Source organism: Pelobates fuscus, chromosome 9 (genome assembly GCF_036172605.1).
Source record: "Pelobates fuscus isolate aPelFus1 chromosome 9, aPelFus1.pri, whole genome shotgun sequence".
NCBI classification, from domain to species: Eukaryota; Metazoa; Chordata; class Amphibia; order Anura; family Pelobatidae; genus Pelobates; species Pelobates fuscus.
This window is the reverse complement of record NC_086325.1, coordinates 23,612,676-23,634,249: the sequence shown is the minus strand read 5'-3', so window position 1 is coordinate 23,634,249 and position 21,574 is coordinate 23,612,676. Positions and strand designations below refer to the sequence as shown.

General features: G+C 48.7%; 1 protein-coding gene across 1 annotated transcript in view; it reads left to right on the top strand.

The window, feature by feature from the left end:
- The window catches only part of LOC134572530 (class I histocompatibility antigen, F10 alpha chain-like), an 84,766-nt gene that overhangs the window by 41,259 nt on the left and 21,933 nt on the right, over positions 1-21,574 (top strand). Inside the window, exons 3-6 of the mRNA XM_063431545.1 lie at positions 9,922-10,200; positions 16,682-16,951; positions 20,408-20,518; positions 20,747-20,770. Of these exons, the coding sequence (XP_063287615.1) occupies positions 9,922-10,200; positions 16,682-16,951; positions 20,408-20,518; positions 20,747-20,770 (684 nt within the window). The remainder of the gene's footprint in view (positions 1-9,921; positions 10,201-16,681; positions 16,952-20,407; positions 20,519-20,746; positions 20,771-21,574) is intronic.

Here is a 21,574-nt window from a genome sequence, read left to right as displayed (position 1 = left end):
ATGTAGGTTATCGAGAGTATACAGTAGCATGTCATATTACAGAAGGACACATCTACACTAGTGGCACGAGTTGGAGAAGCGAGGCTAGGTGTAAGGGAAATCGGAGCTACCAGCCAAACGTACTGACCGCCATGCTTATGAGAGTACGCGAGTGGGTTATTACATGCCTACAATTATAGTGTAAGCAGGCTGGGGCCGACCTCTTGTAGAAGAGTATATTTCACGCTAACACATTAAGGATCATGGTACAAAAAGCTATGCAAGAGAGTGCACATAGTTAAAACATAAGTTAACACGAAACTTGGTCTGCGATTTTCTGCGGTGGGGAGTACGGCAACCAGAGACTGCTAAGCAGCACCAGCGTTACAGCTGCGCAGTTGGTAAGTCCAGAGTTACCCTATGCCCAGATTTGGGAGGCATTTTATGGGAACATGGTAGGCACTTCCCGTAGTGGCACAGTATGAGCAGGACATGATAATCCTCAGTCCACATGCAAACAGGTTTGGTCAGTTATTACATTAGCAAATCAACAGCACATGGAGAGACAAAACAATATAAAAACAGCCAGGTGCAAACCATATAAGCACTCCCTCAAGTGCTTTAACCCCTTAAGTCCGGAGGACGTAATATTACGTCCTGCAGGAACCGGCTCTAAACGCCGGCGGGCGTAATATTACGTCCTCGCCATAATGGCCGCCCACGTGGCCGGCGCTAATCGCCCGCTGCAGATCGCGGTCGGGGGGGGATGCCTGGCCCCCCAGGTAACCCCCCCTGTGGCCGGTGACCGCGATCTGCAGTCTCTGATCGCAGTGACAGGCTGTCACTGCGACCAGTATTAAGCATGTGTCAGCCGATTTCAAATCGGCTGACACATGCGGCCGGCGGCTTTCCCCTTCTGCAGATCGCGGTCGGGGGACTTACCTGGCCCCCCAGGCAGTCCCCCTGGGGTCAGTGACCGCGATCTGCGAAGTCTGATCACAGTGACAGGCTGTCACTGCGATCTCAGAGCTCTCTGATCGCAGTGACAGCCTGTCACTGTGATCAGTGTTACATGTGTCAGCCTATTGGCTGACACATGTAACTGGCACAGTGATCCCCCTGCAGATTGGAAGGGGGGAGTGCTTGTACCACCCAGGCACTCCCCCCTGTGGTCAATTACCCAATCTGCAGGAGGTGATCACAGTGACAGGCAGTCACTGTGATCACTGATCCTGTGTGTCAGCCAGTGATGTGAAATCACTGGCTGACACTGTCATTGCCCCCCTGTCCTAAAATAAAATAAAATATTAGTTAAAAAAATTACAGTTACAAATAAGATATACTTAGATCATATATATTATATATATATATATGATCTAAGTATATATATATATATATATATATATATATATATACACATACACACACACACACACACACACACACATTTACACATACACGACGTGTATTTAAATATTAATATATATATAAATATATATATTAATATCAAATTACACGTAGACTGATACTGATCAAATATATATATAATTATTGTTGTATATATATTTATATATAATATAAAAAAAATATGTAAATACGTAAAAAAATAAAATAAAAAAAATATTTAAAAATAAATAATTAAAAAATATATAGATGTGTTATTTCGTTCTAACTGTATTGTGATATTAATATATATATTTATATCAAAATACACGTATGACAAAATAATATATATATCATAATATATATATATCTATATACATAAATATATACGCATATATCACTATATATATACCTATATATAAATAAAAATATGAAAAAAAATTATATATATATATACGTATATATACACATATGTATATATATACATATATTAATTCTACACATATATTTATGTAATAATTTTACATAATTAGGTATCCTAATTAATTACAATTAGCGGGACCTGCCTGCCAACCCATGCCGAAAGTATAGGGAATTTAATTTGCTAGCACTATATTTAACCCTATAACTTTCCAAGACACCATAAAACCTGTACATGGGGGGTACTGTTTTACTCGGGAGACTTTGCTGAACACAGATATTAGTGTTTCAAAACAGTAAAATGTATTACAACGATGATATCGCCAGTAAAAGTGAAGTTTTCTGCATTTTTCACGCACAAACAGCACTTACACGGACGATATTATTGCTGCAATACTTTTTACTGTTTTGAAATACAAATATTTGTGTTGAGCGAAGTCTCCCGAGTACAACAGTACCCCACATGTACAGGTTTTATGGTGTTTTCAAAAGTTACAGCGTCAAATATAAGGCTTGTGTTTCATTTTTTTCACATTAAAATTCGCCAGATTGCTTACGTTGCCTTTGTGACCCTATGGTAGCCCAAGAATGAAAATTACCCCTATGATGGCATACCATTTGCAATAGTAGACAACCCAAGGTATTGCAAATGGGGTTTGTCCAGACTTTTTTAGTAGCCACTTAGTCACAAACACTGGCCAAAATTGGCGTTTTTTGCATTTTTCACACACAAACAAATACTAACGCTAACTTTGGCCAGTGTTTGTGACCAAATGGCTACTAATAAAGACTGGACATACCCCATTTGCAATACCTTGGGTTGTCTACTATTGCAAATGGTATGCCATTATGGGTGTAAATTTAATTCCTGGGCTACTATACAGTCTCAAAGGCAACGTAACCAATCTGGCGAATTTCAATTTAAAATGTAACGTGCTATATTTGACCCTGTAACTTCCCAAAACACCATAAAACCTGTACATAGGGGGTACTGTTTTACACGTGAGACATCGCTGAATACAAATATGTGTATTGTATTGCAGTAAAAGCAAACAGTATTTTGACATCCACAGTTAAAATGTCACATAGAACAAAAAAAAAATTACAAAATTCTTTTTTTCTCCCATTTTTTTATATATTTTTTATATTAAATTATGTTCAATACCTAAATATTTGATGTTAAATGAAAGCCCTGTTTCCCCTGAATAAAATGATATATAATAAGGGGGGGTGCATTTAATATGAAAGAGGTGAATTACGGTTGGACAGACATATAGCGTAAATGCCAGGTTTTGTTTACGTTTTGTTCTGTTCACAACTTGTACATTTGGCTGCGGTGTTAAGGGGTTAAATATTCAAATGTATATAGGATATAGAATGCACACCATAACAATCTCAAAAAAATATTTAAATTTTATTATGTACAAAAAAGTACCAGAATGTAAACATATAAGAAAAAATAAATATAAACAAAGTAACAGAAGTAAAGGCAGATACAATAAAATAATAGTAATAAATTACCACAAAAATCCTTACAAGCCTCAGACAGAAACACGAGTCACCAAACCCCCCCAACGTTTCGGCACCAACTGGCTGCCTTTATCAGGTACCCTTGATAAAGGCAGCCAGTTGGTGCCGAAACGTTGGGGGGGTTTGGTGACTCGTGTTTCTGTCTGAGGCTTGTAAGGATTTTTGTGGTAATTTATTACTATTATTTTATTGTATCTGCCTTTACTTCTGTTACTTTGTTTATATTTATTTTTTCTTATATGTTTACATTCTGGTACTTTTTTGTACATAATAAAATTTAAATATTTTTTTGAGATTGTTATGGTGTGCATTCTATATCCTATATACAGTTATTACATTAGAACATCATTAGAACATTAGCATTAACATTACTCAGAGACTACACTTTGCAATAATGTAATCGTTTTGTCCGTCAGGGCTAGCTAAGCGCCCAGTGGCAACAACTGCCCCTTAGGGATATCCCGCCGGTGGGTGCCTTGTTCTTGCCTCTTTTCGTATGAAAGCAGCCGGTTGCAGGGTGTCACGACAGGAGCTGTGCAAGATGTAAGTCTCGTAATCCCTGGGTAGGTCCGAGTCTGTGGGACCTGGTGCCGGCTTTCCGAGGCTGTAAGAGCTGTACAGTTATCCCATGCCCGTGCGGGGTTGTTGCCTCAGGCTGGTGTGCAGGGCGGCATGCAAGTTGTTAAGGCTGTGGGAAGGGGTATTTTCGTTAGGCCATCGAATGCTCCAGCCCCTCTCACCGTCTCCAGCCTGGGTCGTAGCAGGGGCCATTGTCTCCCCTGGAGGGATCCGCTGTCGTGTCGCTGTGAGGCGTGATTTTCGGGGTCTTGGGCGGCGGTAGGACCTCCTCTTGTTGGGTCTGTAGGTTGGTGCACTTAGCCTCTTAGATCTATGCCAGGGAGTGGGTTGCCGAGCCAGCGTTCTGTCTGGAGGTTGCGCCTTGGGAGCGGGTGCAGTCAGACGTCGACTCCTTGCCTCCACTCTCCTCCAGAACCGCTGGCAGATCTCATCAAATGCCGTTAGGAATTTGGTTTCCCATTCTCGGGCGGCCGGCCCCTCACCACTCATAGCGAGATTTTCAGCGGCCATCTTGAACCTCGTGGGATCTGCTGTCGTTAGGTGATTTTTGCTTGTCACATTGTAGACCGGGATAACCCCCGCCGGTCTGTGGGGGGGGGAACGGGTACCTTGCTCGAGCATCCCTGTTGGTTGCCGCGGCGGGAGAGCGGCCGTCTCTCCCACTCTAGCCAGGCTTGCAGGCCGCAGATGTCGCGTGTGTGAGGCTGACCCGAAAAGCATTGTGTTTGGCATGAATGTGTAGCTTGCGTTGTCCCCTGGTGTCCGGTGGCTGGTTTCAGGTCAATAAGTGCTTGTTTTAGTCGAGAATAAGTAAGAAACCGCCAACTAGAGCAGGAGCTGCGGTAACGTGCGACTGCTCCGCTCCGAGATCAGGCCCGCCCCCTCAATATACAATTTTAACAGCGTCGCTGTTGCTCTGCCATTAACCCCTTAAGGACCAAACTTCTGGAATAAAAGGGAATCATGACATGTCACATATGTCATGTGTCCTTAAGGGGTTAAAGAACACTCCAACCAAGGCTGGTGCAAGGATTTCTGGCTACACAGGCAGAGACTCGTTTTGTCAACCCCCCTCCAGTAGTGTGTAGGCCTATGTGTCCGTTAACTCCTCTTTACCACTCAATCATCCTTCTGCCCAATTTTTGTATCTTACCTTCTCTTTGTGTCACCGTTTGCATTTTGTATACCACTTTTGTAGATTTTATTCCTGCTTTAGTGAAGTCATGCTACAAGTAGCAACTGTAAGAAACTCTGTGCACCCTATCCTGCCTGTTACAAGGATTTTGCTCCCAAAGCATGGCAGGGGTGCATGTGCAGCAAATGCTACAATGCGCCAGCATTTAGATGGCCTGCCCCCTTAAAATGTAGGTCTGAGGAGTGGCCACTGGAGGTGTTCCTCTGAAAAGGCAGTGTTATCAGCAAAACGGCTGCAGGGACAGTCTATAGACACCAGAACAAATGCATTAAGCTGTAGCTGTTCTAGTGACTATAGGGTCCCTTTAATAGTTTTGTTAAAAAATAAATAAATGCTGATTTCTGATATAAAAGTAAGATAGAAGGGACATCTCTTAATCCCTAAAACATTGCAGCAAACTGAACTATTTCAGAGATTGTCCAGACTATTACTTGGAAAGAGGGATGTGTTGTGCACAGATTAAAATAAATCCAATGAATCTTTTCTACCCGCAGTTACTAGTATTGCCCACTAGATGTCACCATAGGATAAGGATTCAGGATAGCGGTTAGGTCTGTGCCGTAATCACAGCATATTGTAAAAGTATGTTTGGTATGAATTCCCTTCATTGTGTGTCAACTTTATAATGCTGAGCAGCTCCTCATTAACCATTCACTCACACTGTCACTCACTCATTCCCCTCACACTGCCACTTACAGACTGTCATTGAAATCTTCCTGAGTTTTGTCAGTCATCCACTCCCTGCATCATCTGCACAATCCCAATATCACTCACACTCAGTGTCTGTCGCTCTTACTCACACTCAGTGTCTGTCGCTCTCACTCACACTCAGTGTCTGTCGCTCTCACTCACACTCAGTGTCTGTCGCTCTCACTCACACTCAGTGTCTGTCGCTCTCACTCACACTCAGTGTCTGTCGCTCTCACTCACACTCAGTGTCTGTCGCTCTCACTCACACTCAGCGTCTGTCGCTCTCACTCACACTCAGCGCCTGTCGCTCTCACTCACACTCAGCGCCTGTCACTCTCACTCACACTCAGCGCCTGTCACTCTCACTCACACTCAGCGCCTGTCACTCTCACTCACACTCAGCGCCTGTCACTCTCACTCACACTCAGCGCCTGTCACTCTCACTCACACTCAGCGCCTGTCACTCTCACTCACACTCAGCGCCTGTCACTCTCACTCACACTCAGCGCCTGTCACTCTCACTCACACTCAGCGCCTGTCACTCTCACTCACACTCAGCGCCTGTCACTCTCACTCACACTCAGCGCCTGTCACTCTCACTCACACTCAGCGCCTGTCACTCTCACTCACACTCAGCGCCTGTCACTCTCACTCACACTCAGCGCCTGTCACTCTCACTCACACTCAGCGCCTGTCACTCTCACTCACACTCAGCGCCTGTCACTCTCACTCACACTCAGCGTCTGTCACTCTCACTCACACTCAGCGTCTGTCACTCTCACTCACACTCAGCGTCTGTCACTCTCACTCACACTCAGCGTCTGTCACTCTCACTCACACTCAGCGTCTGTCACTCTCACTCACACTCAGCGTCTGTCACTCTCACTCACACTCAGCGTCTGTCACTCTCACTCACACTCAGCGTCTGTCACTCTCACTCACACTCAGTGCCTGTCACTCTCACTCACACTCAGTGTCTGTCACTCTCACTCACACTCAGTGTCTGTCACTCTCTCTCACACTCAGCGTCTGTCACTCTCTCTCACACTCAGCGTCTGTCACTCTCTCTCACACTCAGTGTCTGTCACTCTCACTCACACTCAGTGTCTGTCACTCTCTCTCACACTCAGTGTCTGTCACTCTCACTCACACTCAGCGTCTGTCACTCTCTCTCAACACTCAGTGTCTGCCACTCTCTCTCACACTCAGTGTCTGCCACTCTCTCTCACACTCAGCGTCTGTCACTCTCTCACACTCAGTGTCTGTCACTCTCTCTCACACTCAGCGCCTGTCACTCTCACTCACACTCAGCGTCTGTCACTCTCACTCACACTCAGCGTCTGTCACTCTCACTCACACTCAGCGTCTGTCACTCTCACTCACACTCAGCGTCTGTCACTCTCACTCACACTCAGCGTCTGTCACTCTCACTCACACTCAGCGTCTGTCACTCTCACTCACACTCAGCGTCTGTCACTCTCACACACTCAGTGTCTGTCACTCTCACTCACACTCAGTGTCTGTCACTCTCTCACACTCAGTGTCTGTCACTCTCTCTCACACTCAGTGTCTGTCACTCTCTCTCACACTCAGCGCCTGTCACTCTCACTCACACTCAGCGTCTGTCACTCTCACTCACACTCAGCGTCTGTCACTCTCACTCACACTCAGCGTCTGTCACTCTCACTCACACTCAGCGTCTGTCACTCTCACTCACACTCAGCGTCTGTCACTCTCACTCACACTCAGTGTCTGTCACTCTCACTCACACTCAGCGCCTGTCACTCTCACTCACACTCAGCGTCTGTCACTCTCACTCACACTCAGCGTCTGTCACTCTCACTCACACTCAGCGTCTGTCACTCTCACTCACACTCAGCGTCTGTCACTCTCACTCACACTCAGCGTCTGTCACTCTCACTCACACTCAGCGTCTGTCACTCTCACTCACACTCAGCGTCTGTCACTCTCACTCACACTCAGCGTCTGTCACTCTCACTCACACTCAGCGTCTGTCACTCTCACTCACACTCAGCGTCTGTCACTCTCACTCACACTCAGCGCCTGTCACTCTCACTCACACTCAGTGTCTGTCACTCTCACTCACACTCAGTGTCTGTCACTCTCTCTCACACTCAGCGTCTGTCACTCTCTCTCACACTCAGCGTCTGTCGCTCTCACTCACACTCAGCGTCTGTCGCTCTCTCTCACACTCAGCGTCTGTCGCTCTCACTCACACTCAGTGTCTGTCGCTCTCACTCACACTCAGTGTCTGTCGCTCTCACTCACACTCAGCGCCTGTCGCTCTCACTCACACTCAGTGCCTGTCGCTCTCACTCACACTCAGCGCCTGTCGCTCTCACTCACACTCAGCGCCTGTCACTCTCACTCACACTCAGCGCCTGTCACTCTCACTCACACTCAGCGCCTGTCACTCTCACTCACACTCAGCGCCTGTCACTCTCACTCACACTCAGCGCCTGTCACTCTCACTCACACTCAGCGCCTGTCACTCTCACTCACACTCAGCGTCTGTCACTCTCACTCACACTCAGCGTCTGTCACTCTCACTCACACTCAGCGTCTGTCACTCTCACTCACACTCAGCGTCTGTCACTCTCACTCACACTCAGCGTCTGTCACTCTCACTCACACTCAGCGTCTGTCACTCTCACTCACACTCAGCGTCTGTCACTCTCACTCACACTCAGCGTCTGTCACTCTCACTCACACTCAGCGTCTGTCACTCTCACTCACACTCAGCGCCTGTCACTCTCACTCACACTCAGCGTCTGTCACTCTCACTCACACTCAGTGTCTGTCACTCTCTCTCACACTCAGCGTCTGTCACTCTCTCTCACACTCAGCGTCTGTCACTCTCACTCACACTCAGCGTCTGTCACTCTCTCTCACACTCAGTGTCTGTCACTCTCACTCACACTCAGTGTCTGTCACTCTCTCTCACACTCAGTGTCTGTCACTCTCACTCACACTCAGCGTCTGTCACTCTCTCTCAACACTCAGCGTCTGCCACTCTCTCTCACACTCAGTGTCTGCCACTCTCTCTCACACTCAGCGTCTGTCACTCTCTCACACTCAGTGTCTGTCACTCTCTCTCACACTCAGCGCCTGTCACTCTCACTCACACTCAGCGTCTGTCACTCTCACTCACACTCAGCGTCTGTCACTCTCACTCACACTCAGCGTCTGTCACTCTCACTCACACTCAGCGTCTGTCACTCTCACTCACACTCAGCGTCTGTCACTCTCACTCACACTCAGCGTCTGTCACTCTCACACACTCAGTGTCTGTCACTCTCACTCACACTCAGTGTCTGTCACTCTCTCACACTCAGTGTCTGTCACTCTCTCTCACACTCAGTGTCTGTCACTCTCTCTCACACTCAGTGTCTGTCACTCTCACTCACACTCAGTGTCTGTCACTCTCACTCACACTCAGTGTCTGTCACTCTCTCTCACACTCAGCGTCTGTCACTCTCTCTCACACTCAGTGTCTGTCACTCTCACTCACACTCAGCGTCTGTCACTCTCTCACACTCAGCGTCTGTCACTCTCTCACACTCAGTGTCTGCCACTCTCTCTCACACTCAGCGTCTGTCACTCTCTCTCACACTCAGCGTCTGTCACTCTCTCTCACACTCAGCGTCTGTCACTCTCTCTCACACTCAGCGTCTGTCACTCTCTCACACTCAGCGTCTGTCACTCTCTCTCACACTCAGTGTCTGTCACTCTCTCTCACACTCAGTGTCTGTCACTCTCTCACACACTCAGTGTCTGTCACTCTCTCACACACTCAGTGTCTGTCACTCTCTCACACACTCAGTGTCTGTCACTCTCACTCACACTCAGTGTCTGTCACTCTCTCTCACACTCAGTGTCTGTCACTCTCTCTCACACTCAGTGTCTGTCACTCTCTCTCACACTCAGTGTCTGTCACTCTCTCACACACTCAGCGCCTGTCACTCTCTCTCACACTCAGCGCCTGTCACTCTCTCTCACACTCAGTGTCTGTCACTCTCTCTCACACTCAGTGTCTGTCACTCTCTCTCACACTCAGTGTCTGTCACTCTCCCTCACACTCAGCGCCTGTCACTCTCACTCACACTCAGTGTCTGTGTTTGCAGGTTATCACTCTGTCCAGCGGATGTACGGCTGTGAGCTGAGAGATGATGGCAGTATCGGGGGGTATGATCAGCACGGTTATGACGGGAAGGATTTGCTGGCTCTGGATACCGAGCGCGGGGTTTATTATCCGCTCACAGACCAGGCTCAGATCACCACACAGAGAATCAACAGCCCGGAGGAGAGAGAGGGGGAGAGAACCAAGAATTACCTGGAGAATCTCTGCATCGAATCACTGAGAGAATACATCCAGTACGGCAAGGAGGAGCTGGACAGGAGAGGTGGGTGCTGGGTATGGGGGAGGGGCTACACGGCAAGGGGGAGGGGCTACACGGGGAGGTGGGGCTGGGTATGGGGGAGGGGCTGCACGGGGAGGTGGGGCTGGGTATGGGTGAGGGGCTGCACGGGGAGGTGGGGCTGGGTATGGGGGAGGGGCTGCACGGGGAGGTGGGGCTGGGTATGGGTGAGGGGCTGCACGGGGAGGTGGGTGCTGGGTATGGGGGAGGGGCTACACGGGGAGGTGGGGCTGGGTATGGGGGAGGGGCTGCACGGGGAGGTGGGGCTGGGTATGGGGGAGGGGCTGCACGGGGAGGTGGGGCTGGGTATGGGGGAGGGGCTGCACGGGGAGGTGGGGCTGGGTATGGGGGAGGGGCTGCACGGGGAGGTGGGGCTGGGTATGGGGGAGGGGCTGCACGGGGAGGTGGGGCTGGGTATGGGTGAGGGGCTGCATGGGGGAGGGGCTACAAGGGGAGGTAGGGCTGGGTATGGGGAGCTATACGGGGGATGGGTGAGGAGCTGGACAGGAGAGGTGGGTGTGGGGGAGGGGCTACACGGGAGAGATAGGGGAGGGGCTACACGGTGGGGGCATGGTATGGGTGAGCATAGACATATGGCTGTATGTATTAGGCAGGGGCGGGGTTGTGTTGTGGGGGTGGAGTTATGTTGGCGGGGTTGTGCTGTGGGGGTGCGGTTATGTTGGCGGGGGCGGGGTTGTGATGTGGGGGTGGGGTTATGTTGGCGGGGGCGGGGTTATGTTGGCGGGGGCGGGGTTGTGATGTGGGGGTGGGGTTATGTTGGCGGGGGCGGGGTTGTGATGTGGGGGTGGGGTTATGTTGGCGGGGGCGGGGTTGTGCTGGTGGGGCGGAGTTTTCCCAATTTCGGGAAGAATGGCCAGATAACGACTTGCTGTCTTTGTGTCAGTTGTCGAGGAGACTGTCCTTAGTCCTCTGTCTGGATTCGTTTCGCAGAGTGTCTGATATGAGAGCTTTCAACGCCGGCAGGAGATGGGTAGCTGTACTGCAGATACTGTGGGCGGGGTTATATGGGGGGCGGGGTTATACCGGCAGGAGATGGGTAGCTGTACTGCGGATACTGGGGGCGGGGTTATATCGGGGGGCGGGGTTATACCGGCAGGAGATGGCTAGCTGTACTGCAGATACTGTGGGCGGGGTTATACCGGCAGGAGATGGGTAGCTGTACTACGGGGGCGGGGTTATATCGGGGGGCGGGGTTATACCGGCAGGAGATGGGTAGCTGCTATGATAGTCATAGTGTTCTCTGTCTATGCATACAGCTACCCCTGGCTCTCTCTGCCTCCTCATTATAAATCAAACCCCCCCCCTCCACAGCCTGCCATTCCACCCAGCTCTCCCCCTGCACAGTCTGCCATTCCATCCAGCTCTCCACCTCCACCCTGCACAGTCTGCCATTCCATCCAGCTCTCCCCCTCCCTCTGCACAGTCTGCCATTCCATCCAGCTCTCCACCTCCCTCTGCACAGTCTGCCATTCCATCCAGCTCTCCACCTCCCTCTGCACAGTCTGCCATTCCATCCAGCTCTCCCCCACCCCCTGCACAGTCTGCCATTCCATCCAGCTCTCCCCCACCCCCTGCACAGTCTGCCATTCCATCCAGCTCTCCCCTCCCCCTGCACAGTCTGCCATTCCATCCAGCTCTCCACCTCCCTCTGCACAGTCTGCCATTCCATCCAGCTCTCCACCTCCCTCTGCACAGTCTGCCATTCCATCCAGCTCTCCCCCACCCCCTGCACAGTCTGCCATTCCATCCAGCTCTCCACCTCCCTCTGCACAGCCTGCCATTCCATCCAGCTCTCCCCCCTCCCCCTGCACAGTCTGCCATTCCATCCAGCTCTCCCCCTCCCCCTGCACAGTCTGCCATTCCATACAGCGCTCCCCCTCCCTCTGCACAGTCTGCCATTCCATCCAGCGCTCCCCCTCCCTCTGCACAGTCTGCCATTCCATCCAGCTCTCCCCCTCCCCCTGCACAGTCTGCCATTCCATCCAGCTCTCCACCTCCCCCTGCACAGTCTGCCATTCCATCCAGCGCTCCCCCTCCCTCTGCACAGTCTGCCATTCCATCCAGCGCTCCCCCTCCCTCTGCACAGTCTGCCATTCCATCCAGCTCTGCACCTCCACCCTGCACAGCCTGCCATTCCATCCAGCTCTCCACCTCCCTCTGCACAGTCTGCCATTCCATCCAGCGCTCCCCCTCCCTCTGCACAGTCTGCCATTCCATCCAGCGCTCCCCCTCCCTCTGCACAGCCTGCCATTCCATCCAGCTCTCCCCCACCCCCTGCACAGTCTGCCATTCCATCCAGCTCTCCACCTCCCTCTGCACAGCCTGCCATTCCATCCAGCTCTCCCCCACCCCCTGCACAGTCTGCCATTCCATCCAGCTCTCCCCCTCCCCCTGCACAGCCTGCCATTCCATCCAGCTCTCCACCTCCCTCTGCACAGTCTGCCATTCCATCCAGCTCTCCCCCTCCCTCTGCACAGTCTGCCATTCCATCCAGCTCTCCACCTCCCCCTGCACAGTCTGCCATTCCATCCAGCGCTCCCCCTCCCTCTGCACAGTCTGCCATTCCATCCAGCTCTCCACCTCCCCCTGCACAGTCTGCCATTCCATCCAGCGCTCCCCCTCCCTCTGCACAGTCTGCCATTCCATCCAGCGCTCCCCCTCCCTCTGCACAGTCTGCCATTCCATCCAGCTCTCCCTCTCCACCCTGCACAGCCTGCCATTCCATCCAGCTCTCCACCTCCCTCTGCACAGTCTGCCATTCCATCCAGCTCTCCCCCTCCCTCTGCACAGTCTGCCATTCCATCCAGCTCTCCACCTCCCCCTGCACAGTCTGCCATTCCATCCAGCTCTCCCCCTCCCTCTGCACAGTCTGCCATTCCATCCAGCTCTCCACCTCCCCCTGCACAGTCTGCCATTCCATCCAGCGCTCCCCCTCCCTCTGCACAGTCTGCCATTCCATCCAGCGCTCCCCCTCCCTCTGCACAGTCTGCCATTCCATCCAGCTCTCCACCTCCCCCTGCACAGTCTGCCATTCCATCCAGCTCTCCCCCTCCCTCTGCACAGTCTGCCATTCCATCCAGCTCTCCACCTCCCTCTGCACAGTCTGCCATTCCATCCAGCTCTCCCCCTCCCCCTGCACAGTCTGCCATTCCATCCAGCTCTCCACCTCCCCCTGCACAGTCTGCCATTCCATCCAGCTCTCCACCTCCCCCTGCACAGTCTGCCATTCCATCCAGCGCTCCCTCTCCCTCTGCACAGTCTGCCATTCCATCCAGCGCTCCCCCTCCCTCTGCACAGTCTGCCATTCCATCCAGCGCTCCCCCTCCCTCTGCAGTCTGCCATTCCATCCAGCTCTCCACCTCCCTCTGCACAGTCTGCCATTCCATCCAGCTCTCCCCTCCCCCTGCACAGTCTGCCATTCCATCCAGCTCTCCCCCTCCCTCTGCACAGTCTGCCATTCCATCCAGCTCTCCACCTCCCCCTGCACAGTCTGCCATTCCATCCAGCTCTCCCCTCCCCCTGCACAGTCTGCCATTCCATCCAGCTCTCCCCCTCCCTCTGCACAGTCTGCCATTCCATCCAGCTCTCCACCTCCCCCTGCACAGTCTGCCATTCCACCCAGCTCTCCCCCTCCCCCTGCACAGTCTGCCATTCCATCCAGCTCTCCACCTCCCTCTGCACAGTTTGCCATTCCATCCAGCTCTTCCCCTGCACATTGTGGGGATATTTATGGGATAATAATAGTAAACAGAGAGAATTACCCACTATTTTAATGCTCAGATCCCAAAGAACGTATCGTGTAAGTGAAATGTATACCATATAAATAAAATCACAAATTGTTTATAAAATACATTTTTATTTTTAACAATTTAAATAATAATAATGAGTAACATGCATGACAATAATCAATGAATATTCAGTATAATATGAATATGCAATACAATATGGTAATATAAACTTCCACTGGTTAATACAGTATAGAGTCTACTACATAGCTGTCAAGACAGATTTACGATTGTCTTTCACAGAGACAAAGAAAAAGTTTAACGGAGAGAAGAGAATCCCCCGCCCTGCGGAGCTCAGTCTGCGCGGAGCCCTGCATGGGTGAAGATGGATTATTTTTTTTTTCGCTCTGGTTTTTTATTTTTAGTTCGACGGGTATGATGTTTTTTTATTTGGCCTTTTTTGGGGCTGAAAAATGAAGATTTTAGAAAAAAGAAGACGTTGAATGGTAAGTTTAATTTTACTTTACAGGTTAGAAATTTTATTCCCCCCTCACTATTTTTTAGGGTGAGGGGGGTAGGTAGGGGCATTTTTATTTGGGTGGGGGGTGGGTGACTAGGGGCTTGGGGACCCCTAGTCACCTTAATGGGGGGGGGAATTTACTTAGTGCATCCACCCGCCGCCCAGGGGTGGGGGCGGGGGGAGGACAGTAGGTCCCCCCCCCCCATTATCATTATGGCCCCCACCCGCCGCCCAGGGGTGGGGGCCGGGGGTGGGAGGACAGTAGGTCCCCCCCTTATTACTATTATGGCCCCCACCCGCCGCCCAGGGGTAGGGGCCGGGGGGGAGGACAGTAGGTCGTTCCCCCCCCCCCCATTACCATTTTTTTTTACAGTGAGCAGCCCCTACTCTCGGTATAGCGAGTAGGGGCATTGGGGAGATTTTAATCTCCCTTATGCTATTATGGGGGTCATATTGACCCCCATAGAGTGAGGGGGGGACCTGGGGGCTTATGAAGTGGTGGGGAGCACAGCTCCCTGCCGCTTCTGTCTTTACATATTACAAGGAGGGAGCTGCACGCCGGTAGCTCCCTCCTTGTAATAAACCGAACAAACAAACGAACACTGATATTCGGTGTTTGTTTGTTCGTTTGATTTTTTCTATTCATTCATTCGTCTGTCTGATGAATGAAGGAATAGGTGAAATTCCCGTTCGCATGTCCAGGTGTTTCACTGGGCATGTGTGGGAATCTCACAGTCTGTGTAGTGTGGGTAGATGACGTGTCCCACAGGGACTTCATCTACCCACACAAAGATGGCGGCACCCTGAATAAAGATCGGGGCAGAAGATAAAGAATAAAAAATAGGTAATGTGGGGGGCTTAGGGGCATTTGGGGGTGACTAAGGGGTCAATTGGATGTAGTGGAGGCGGGAGGGGGGGTTAATAAAAAAACGGGATTCGGCATGACAGTGCCGCTTTAACGGATCCATCTGCTACAAAAGTATCAATCTGGACACAAGAACAAGCTTTTAAATTATCAGCCTCCATAAGGATATCATCCAGCAGTTAAGGCTCCAATTGCCAAACGGGTCTTGCTGCCTGTGAAGGAGTGGTAATATATTCCACAGGAACACTTTACTTATTTTTTTATATCACTGACTCTGTTGCATCATTTAGTGATTATTGGAACCCATCATCACTTATTTTTACTGTGTTAGTAGCTATTTATAGCAATAGTTAGTGTTTTGAACATAATACATTATTATTATTTTATACAATTTACGTTTATTGGTATATTCCTATTTAATACTCTCTCTCTCTCTCTCTCTCTCTCTCTATATATATATATATATATATATATATATATATAGTCCAGACTCTGGCACTCAACCTTAAAGCAACATATATGCAATGTATATTACCAGGGTGCCTCCAGGCCAGATGATAAGATGATAAAGACGAAAGACGATAAGATGATAAGGTCGAAACGTTGATGTTAAAGTTGTGATTAAACACTTGATCCACTGTTGAAAAATCCAAGCGAGTGCTCCTGATTCTTACTTTCTATATATATATATATATATATATATATATATATATATATATATATATATATATATATATATATATATATATATATATATATATCTTGCACACCACTGGGGAAGTGTGCATAGACATATAGGCTCTGCACAATATTGCTAATATATCTGTATTAGCACCAATTAGAATCTACTATGGGACCGATCTACTAAGCGCTTACACTTTCAATGCACTATTTGTTCTAAGATTTTAGGAATAATCTTTTATGTGTTTAGCAGCTAATAATTTAATACTGTTTTACCATTATTCTTAGTATTATTTGCACTTTTTTGTTTAACAATTTTAACTCTAATAATATAAGGAGCTGAAAGGATTTCTCTGCTACACATTTGATCAAGAACCAGTATCAAGTATACACCATATAACAGCACTTCCTACGAGAGTAATATTGAATAGATTGCTATAACAACTGTAGAAATAAATTAATAACCTACCTTTGGTAAAGCATTGGATTGGCTGAGATCTTCAAGATTGATGATCTCAGCCAAAGAGAAGGTGCGGGCAGCGGAATTAGCCACAATGACACTGGTGCGGCATGAAAAAAAGGCAAGACATTCTACAAACTTCCTCCAGAAACAATTAAATGTGTTTACATTATTTTCCCATTCTCTTATCTCAGTTCGCCCAGAGGTGAAGGTTTTCAGTCAGCAATCAGATGGGGTCACCGAGCTTCATTGCCAGGTGTACGGGTTTTACCCCCGGGATGTGGATGTGAATTGGAAGAAAAATGGGATAGAGATTCCCACGGATGAGGCCAAACAGGTTCTCCCCAATACTGACGGTACTTATCAGATCAGGGCCACAGTGGAAGTACAACCAGTGGAGGGAGAGAGTTACGCCTGTCACGTGGATCACAGCAGCCTGAAAGAGCCACTCATTGTGATATGGGGTAAGTGTCAGCTGTAATTACTGAAATTACTTCCCAATCTTACTGTCACTGAGAATAGGATTTGGAGCCTCTATTTTAGTGTGTATATTTTACTTTCTTACACACTTAATTTAAAAAAAAAAAATCCTTTATATCAAGAAATATGTAAAAACCATACACATTTTAGTTTCTGTTCTAAGAAAAGGAACTGTTCAACCACCATAGCAGCCTATGCTTGTTATTAGAACAGGGTTGTGACTAGGTTACAAAAATACCCGGGTCTGACCCCAAACAAGGTTTGATTACCACTTTCCTAAGGTCTTACCATTGACTCCTCCCATGCTCCTAAGACTGGATGTGGCAGATGCTGCCACGGGTGCCCATTGCACCAGGTAATTGGGTAGAAGCATAGAATGTCATGGCAGATAAGAACCATTCGACCCATCTAGTCTGCCCAATTTTTAAAAATACTTTAATTAGTCCCTTGCCTTATCTTATAATTAGGATAGCTTTATGCCTATCCCACGCATGCTTAAACTCCTTTACTGTGTTAACCTCTACCACTTCAGCTGGAAGGCTATTCCATGCATCCACTACCCTCTCAGTAAAGTAATCCTTCCGGATATTATTTTTAAACCTGTGCCCCTCTAATTTAAGACTATGTCCTCTTGTTGTGGTAGTTTTTCTTCTTTTAAATATAGTCTCCTCCTTTACTGTGTTGATTCCCTTTATGTATTTAAATGTTTCTGTCATATCCCCCCTGTCTCGTCTTTCCTCCAAGCTATACATGTTAAGATCCTTTAACCTTTCCTGGTAAGTTTTATCCTGCAATCCATGAACCAGTTTAGTAGCCCTTCTCTGAACTCACTCTAAAGTATCTATATCCTTCTGGAGATACGGTCTCCAGTACTGCGTACAATACTCCCAGGGCCGGCGCCACCTGTAAGGCGACCTAGGCAGCCGCCTAGGGCGCAACTTACTAGGGGGCGCCGGATCCCTGTCCCCGGTGCGCCTCCTCATGCTGCGCCGCCTGAGCGCTTTAGCAAGCCCCAGGCGGTGCAGCACTGCTGTGTGAGGGCGGCCGGGTTTGAGTGACCGGCAGGAGGGAAGCGCAGGGCGCTCCCTCCTGCCGGTCTCCATGTAGCGTGGCCGGGCAGCGCGGAACGGGGACAGGAACCTTTGTTTCCTGTACCCGGCCGCCGGCGGAATGACAGGAAGTGCTCACTCAGTGAGCATTTCCTGTCATTCCGCCGGCGGCCGGGTACAGGAAACAATGGTTCCTGTCCCGCGTTCCGCGCCGCCCGGCCACGCTACATGGGCAGGAGGGGAGGGTAAGGACCACTAAGGGAGGGAGGGAGGGTTTAAGGACCACTAAGGGAGGGGGGGAGGGTATAAGGACCACTAAGGGAGGGGGGGAGGGTATAAGGACCACTAAGGGAGGGGGGAGGGTATAAGGACCACTAAGGGGGGGGGGGGGGTGTATAAGGACCACTAAGGGAGGGGGGGTATAAGGACCACTAAGGGAGGGGGGGAGGGTATAAGGACCACTAAGGGAGGGGGGGAGGGTATAAGGACCACTAAGGGGGGGGGGGTATAAGGACCACTAAGGGGGGGGGAAAGGACCACTAAGGGAGGGGGGGTATAAGGACCACTAAGGGAGGGGGGGTATAAGGACCACTAAGGGAGGGGGGGTATAAGGACCACTAAGGGAGGGGGGGTGGGTATAAGGACCACTAAGGGAGGGGGGGTATAAGGACCACTAGGGGAGGGGGGGTATAAGGACCACTAGGGGAGGGGGGGGTTATAAGGACCACTAGGGGAGGGGGGGTATAAGGACCACTAGGGGAGGGGGGGTATAAGGACCACTAGGGGAGGGATGGGGGGGTATAAGGACCACTAGGGGAGGGATGGGGGGGTATAAGGACCACTAGGGGAGGGATGGTTGGGATAAGGACCACTCTGGGAGGGGGGGGGATAAGGAGCACTATGGGAGGAGGGGGATAAGGAGCACTATGGGAGGGGGGGGATAAGGAGCACTATGGGAGGGGGGGATAAGGAGCACTATAGGAGGGAGGGGGGGATAAGGACCCTATCCTACCCCACAAACCCTCTCTTTTACACTACACATATACACAATGCATCCCCCCCCCACACACAGAAACAAACAATGCATTCCTACTCACACACAGACACACCCGAAACACACAATTCATCCCTTACGTTCTCTTACATAATTAATGCACCCCTTACAGACACACACTGCATTCAATTACATACACAGAAACAAACCTTGCACCCTTTACACACACACACACACACACACACACAGAAACATACAATGCATTCCTTACAAGCAAAAACACACTACATCCCCTATAAACACACTACATCCCTTACACAAATTGCACACATAAAACATCCCCAACTCACGGATGGGCCATGTAGGTGGATTTATGGGTGGGCATTGTAGGCGTATGCCCCCTGGGGGCCCAGACCTTGAGCTGTGTAAGGGGCCCTAAAAAATGGAGCTGCTTCCTGTTCGTTAATTGTTGTGAGCACTGTTAAAAACAGTCTCTAGAGAGCCTCTTCTACACCAGACCTGTGGAGCCAGACTGAGCCCATCATCAGCCTCTTGTCCTCATCTGGTGGTAAGTAGGCAATCCAATATATTATTAGTGGCACTAATCTCTAATTTACCTCACATTAAATGGATACTATAGTCACCAGAAGCACTACAGCATAATGTAGTGGTTCTGGTGTCTATAGCCTGTGCCTGTAGGCTTTTTAATGTAAACACACTGTCTTTTCAGATAAGACACTTTGTGAAGACTGGCGTTGGCCCATATGGCAGAGCATATGGGCGGGGCATTGTGATGTCACATGGTGGGCTGGACATATGGGGGGGCGGCAAAATTTTTTTGCCTAGGGCGGCAAAAATCCTTGCACCGGCCCTGAATACTCCAACTGATATCTCACCAGTGTTTTGTACAATGCCATGAGCACTTCCCTCTTTCTACTGCTAATACCTCTCCCTTGCAGTTTATTGATAAGCCTTCTATGCTAAAATGGTTTCGCCTTGCTAAAATGGTTTCTTACTGTGGGATGGAATCAGGGCACTCCTGGCACCATAACAACTGCGGCGTGCTGGTGTGTTCCTTTAAGACATGGTCACATGAGAGCTTTATTATAACTCTGTAAGGCCATGAGCAGGGTACAGATTCACACCCATGTTATTACCATACATTGTAATTAACCACAGATATAGGATTGTATGTATAATATGTGAAGATACTTGGATTCCAGCTTCTCTTGTCGATACAATCTCAGAGGATCTTAATATATTCTCCCGGCAGCTGCTGTCAGGATATGATACCAGTGATAACATGACATACAGGCAGAATGGGACATTTTAACAACTTCTATTATTAATTTTTAGACTATTTATCTTTAAGAAAATATTTTATTTCTGTTATACAGGTCCCAAGCCAGATAGTGGGAATATTGGCGTGATTATTGGTATTGTTGTTGGTGCACTGATCGTCCTCGTTCTTGTTGTTGGGATTATTCTGTGGAGGAAGAAGAGTTCAGGTAAGACACAGACAGGAGGATGATGCCTTATACCAGCTATACAGAGTATTCCTTCCTAGTGGGTTTAAACGGTTTATATTTACACACACTGTGTGATCACTGGCCTTTTACTGTATCTGACTGATAGGGCTCCAGTTTTCATCCTTATGTTCACTTTTTATTACCCGATAAACAATACTGAGATCTATACAGCCAGTTTCTAATTCTGTTATTCCCTTTGCTTTTCAGGAAACAAGCCAGATTATGCTCTTGGTAAGTTACATATTTATTCTGTTAATACAATAAACACAGCTGGGACATTGGGACATCGCGTAAAGGAACACTCGACGGTTAAAGAGACATATTTTTATTTTTAACCTTAGTGTGTTTCTGTATTCTGTTAGATTTAGGGTCCCCCTTGTACAATTAATCACCACAAAAGAAACACCATAAAACATGACTGCAATCCTGGTCCATCTCAGAAATGTTTCATTAAGCTAAAGTTGTTTTGGTGTTTAGAGTATCCCTATAACTATTTTCTAAAGGTGAAATGGAGTAAATAACATCACCATGAAGATATTATAGGAACACCCCACACTCCTAAAGCACGTTAGCTTGCTTAAGTGTTTTATGTGTGAAGTGTGTCCTATTTTTCTCATTGTACAAAAAGTGCAGATTTCATTAGAAATTGGTGTCATAGTTTTAATTCACACAACCAATCCTTTCACTTTCTGGTTGTTCATCTCAGTGGAGCTAAACTAAAGAGGTAGGAAATTACCCAGAGCACCTGCCTTGCAAAAACATCTTAATGAGCTGCCTTGGGAAGTCTGTGATTGGACAGTCACATAAAGTCTGGGTGGGATTAAAAGGGGGGAAGGGGGGCTTGCAAAGGATGCAGACATGAAATCTGAGTAGAATACAACTGATTATATACCTTTTGTCAGGTGTTTGAGGGACATTTAAGGTCAAATAACAAACATGCTTTTATTATAATATGCTTCTCCTTACCTCCCATGAGATTATATTTGGTCACCATACTGATAGCTCTGTGCTTTGGTGCTATTTATTACCCGAGCA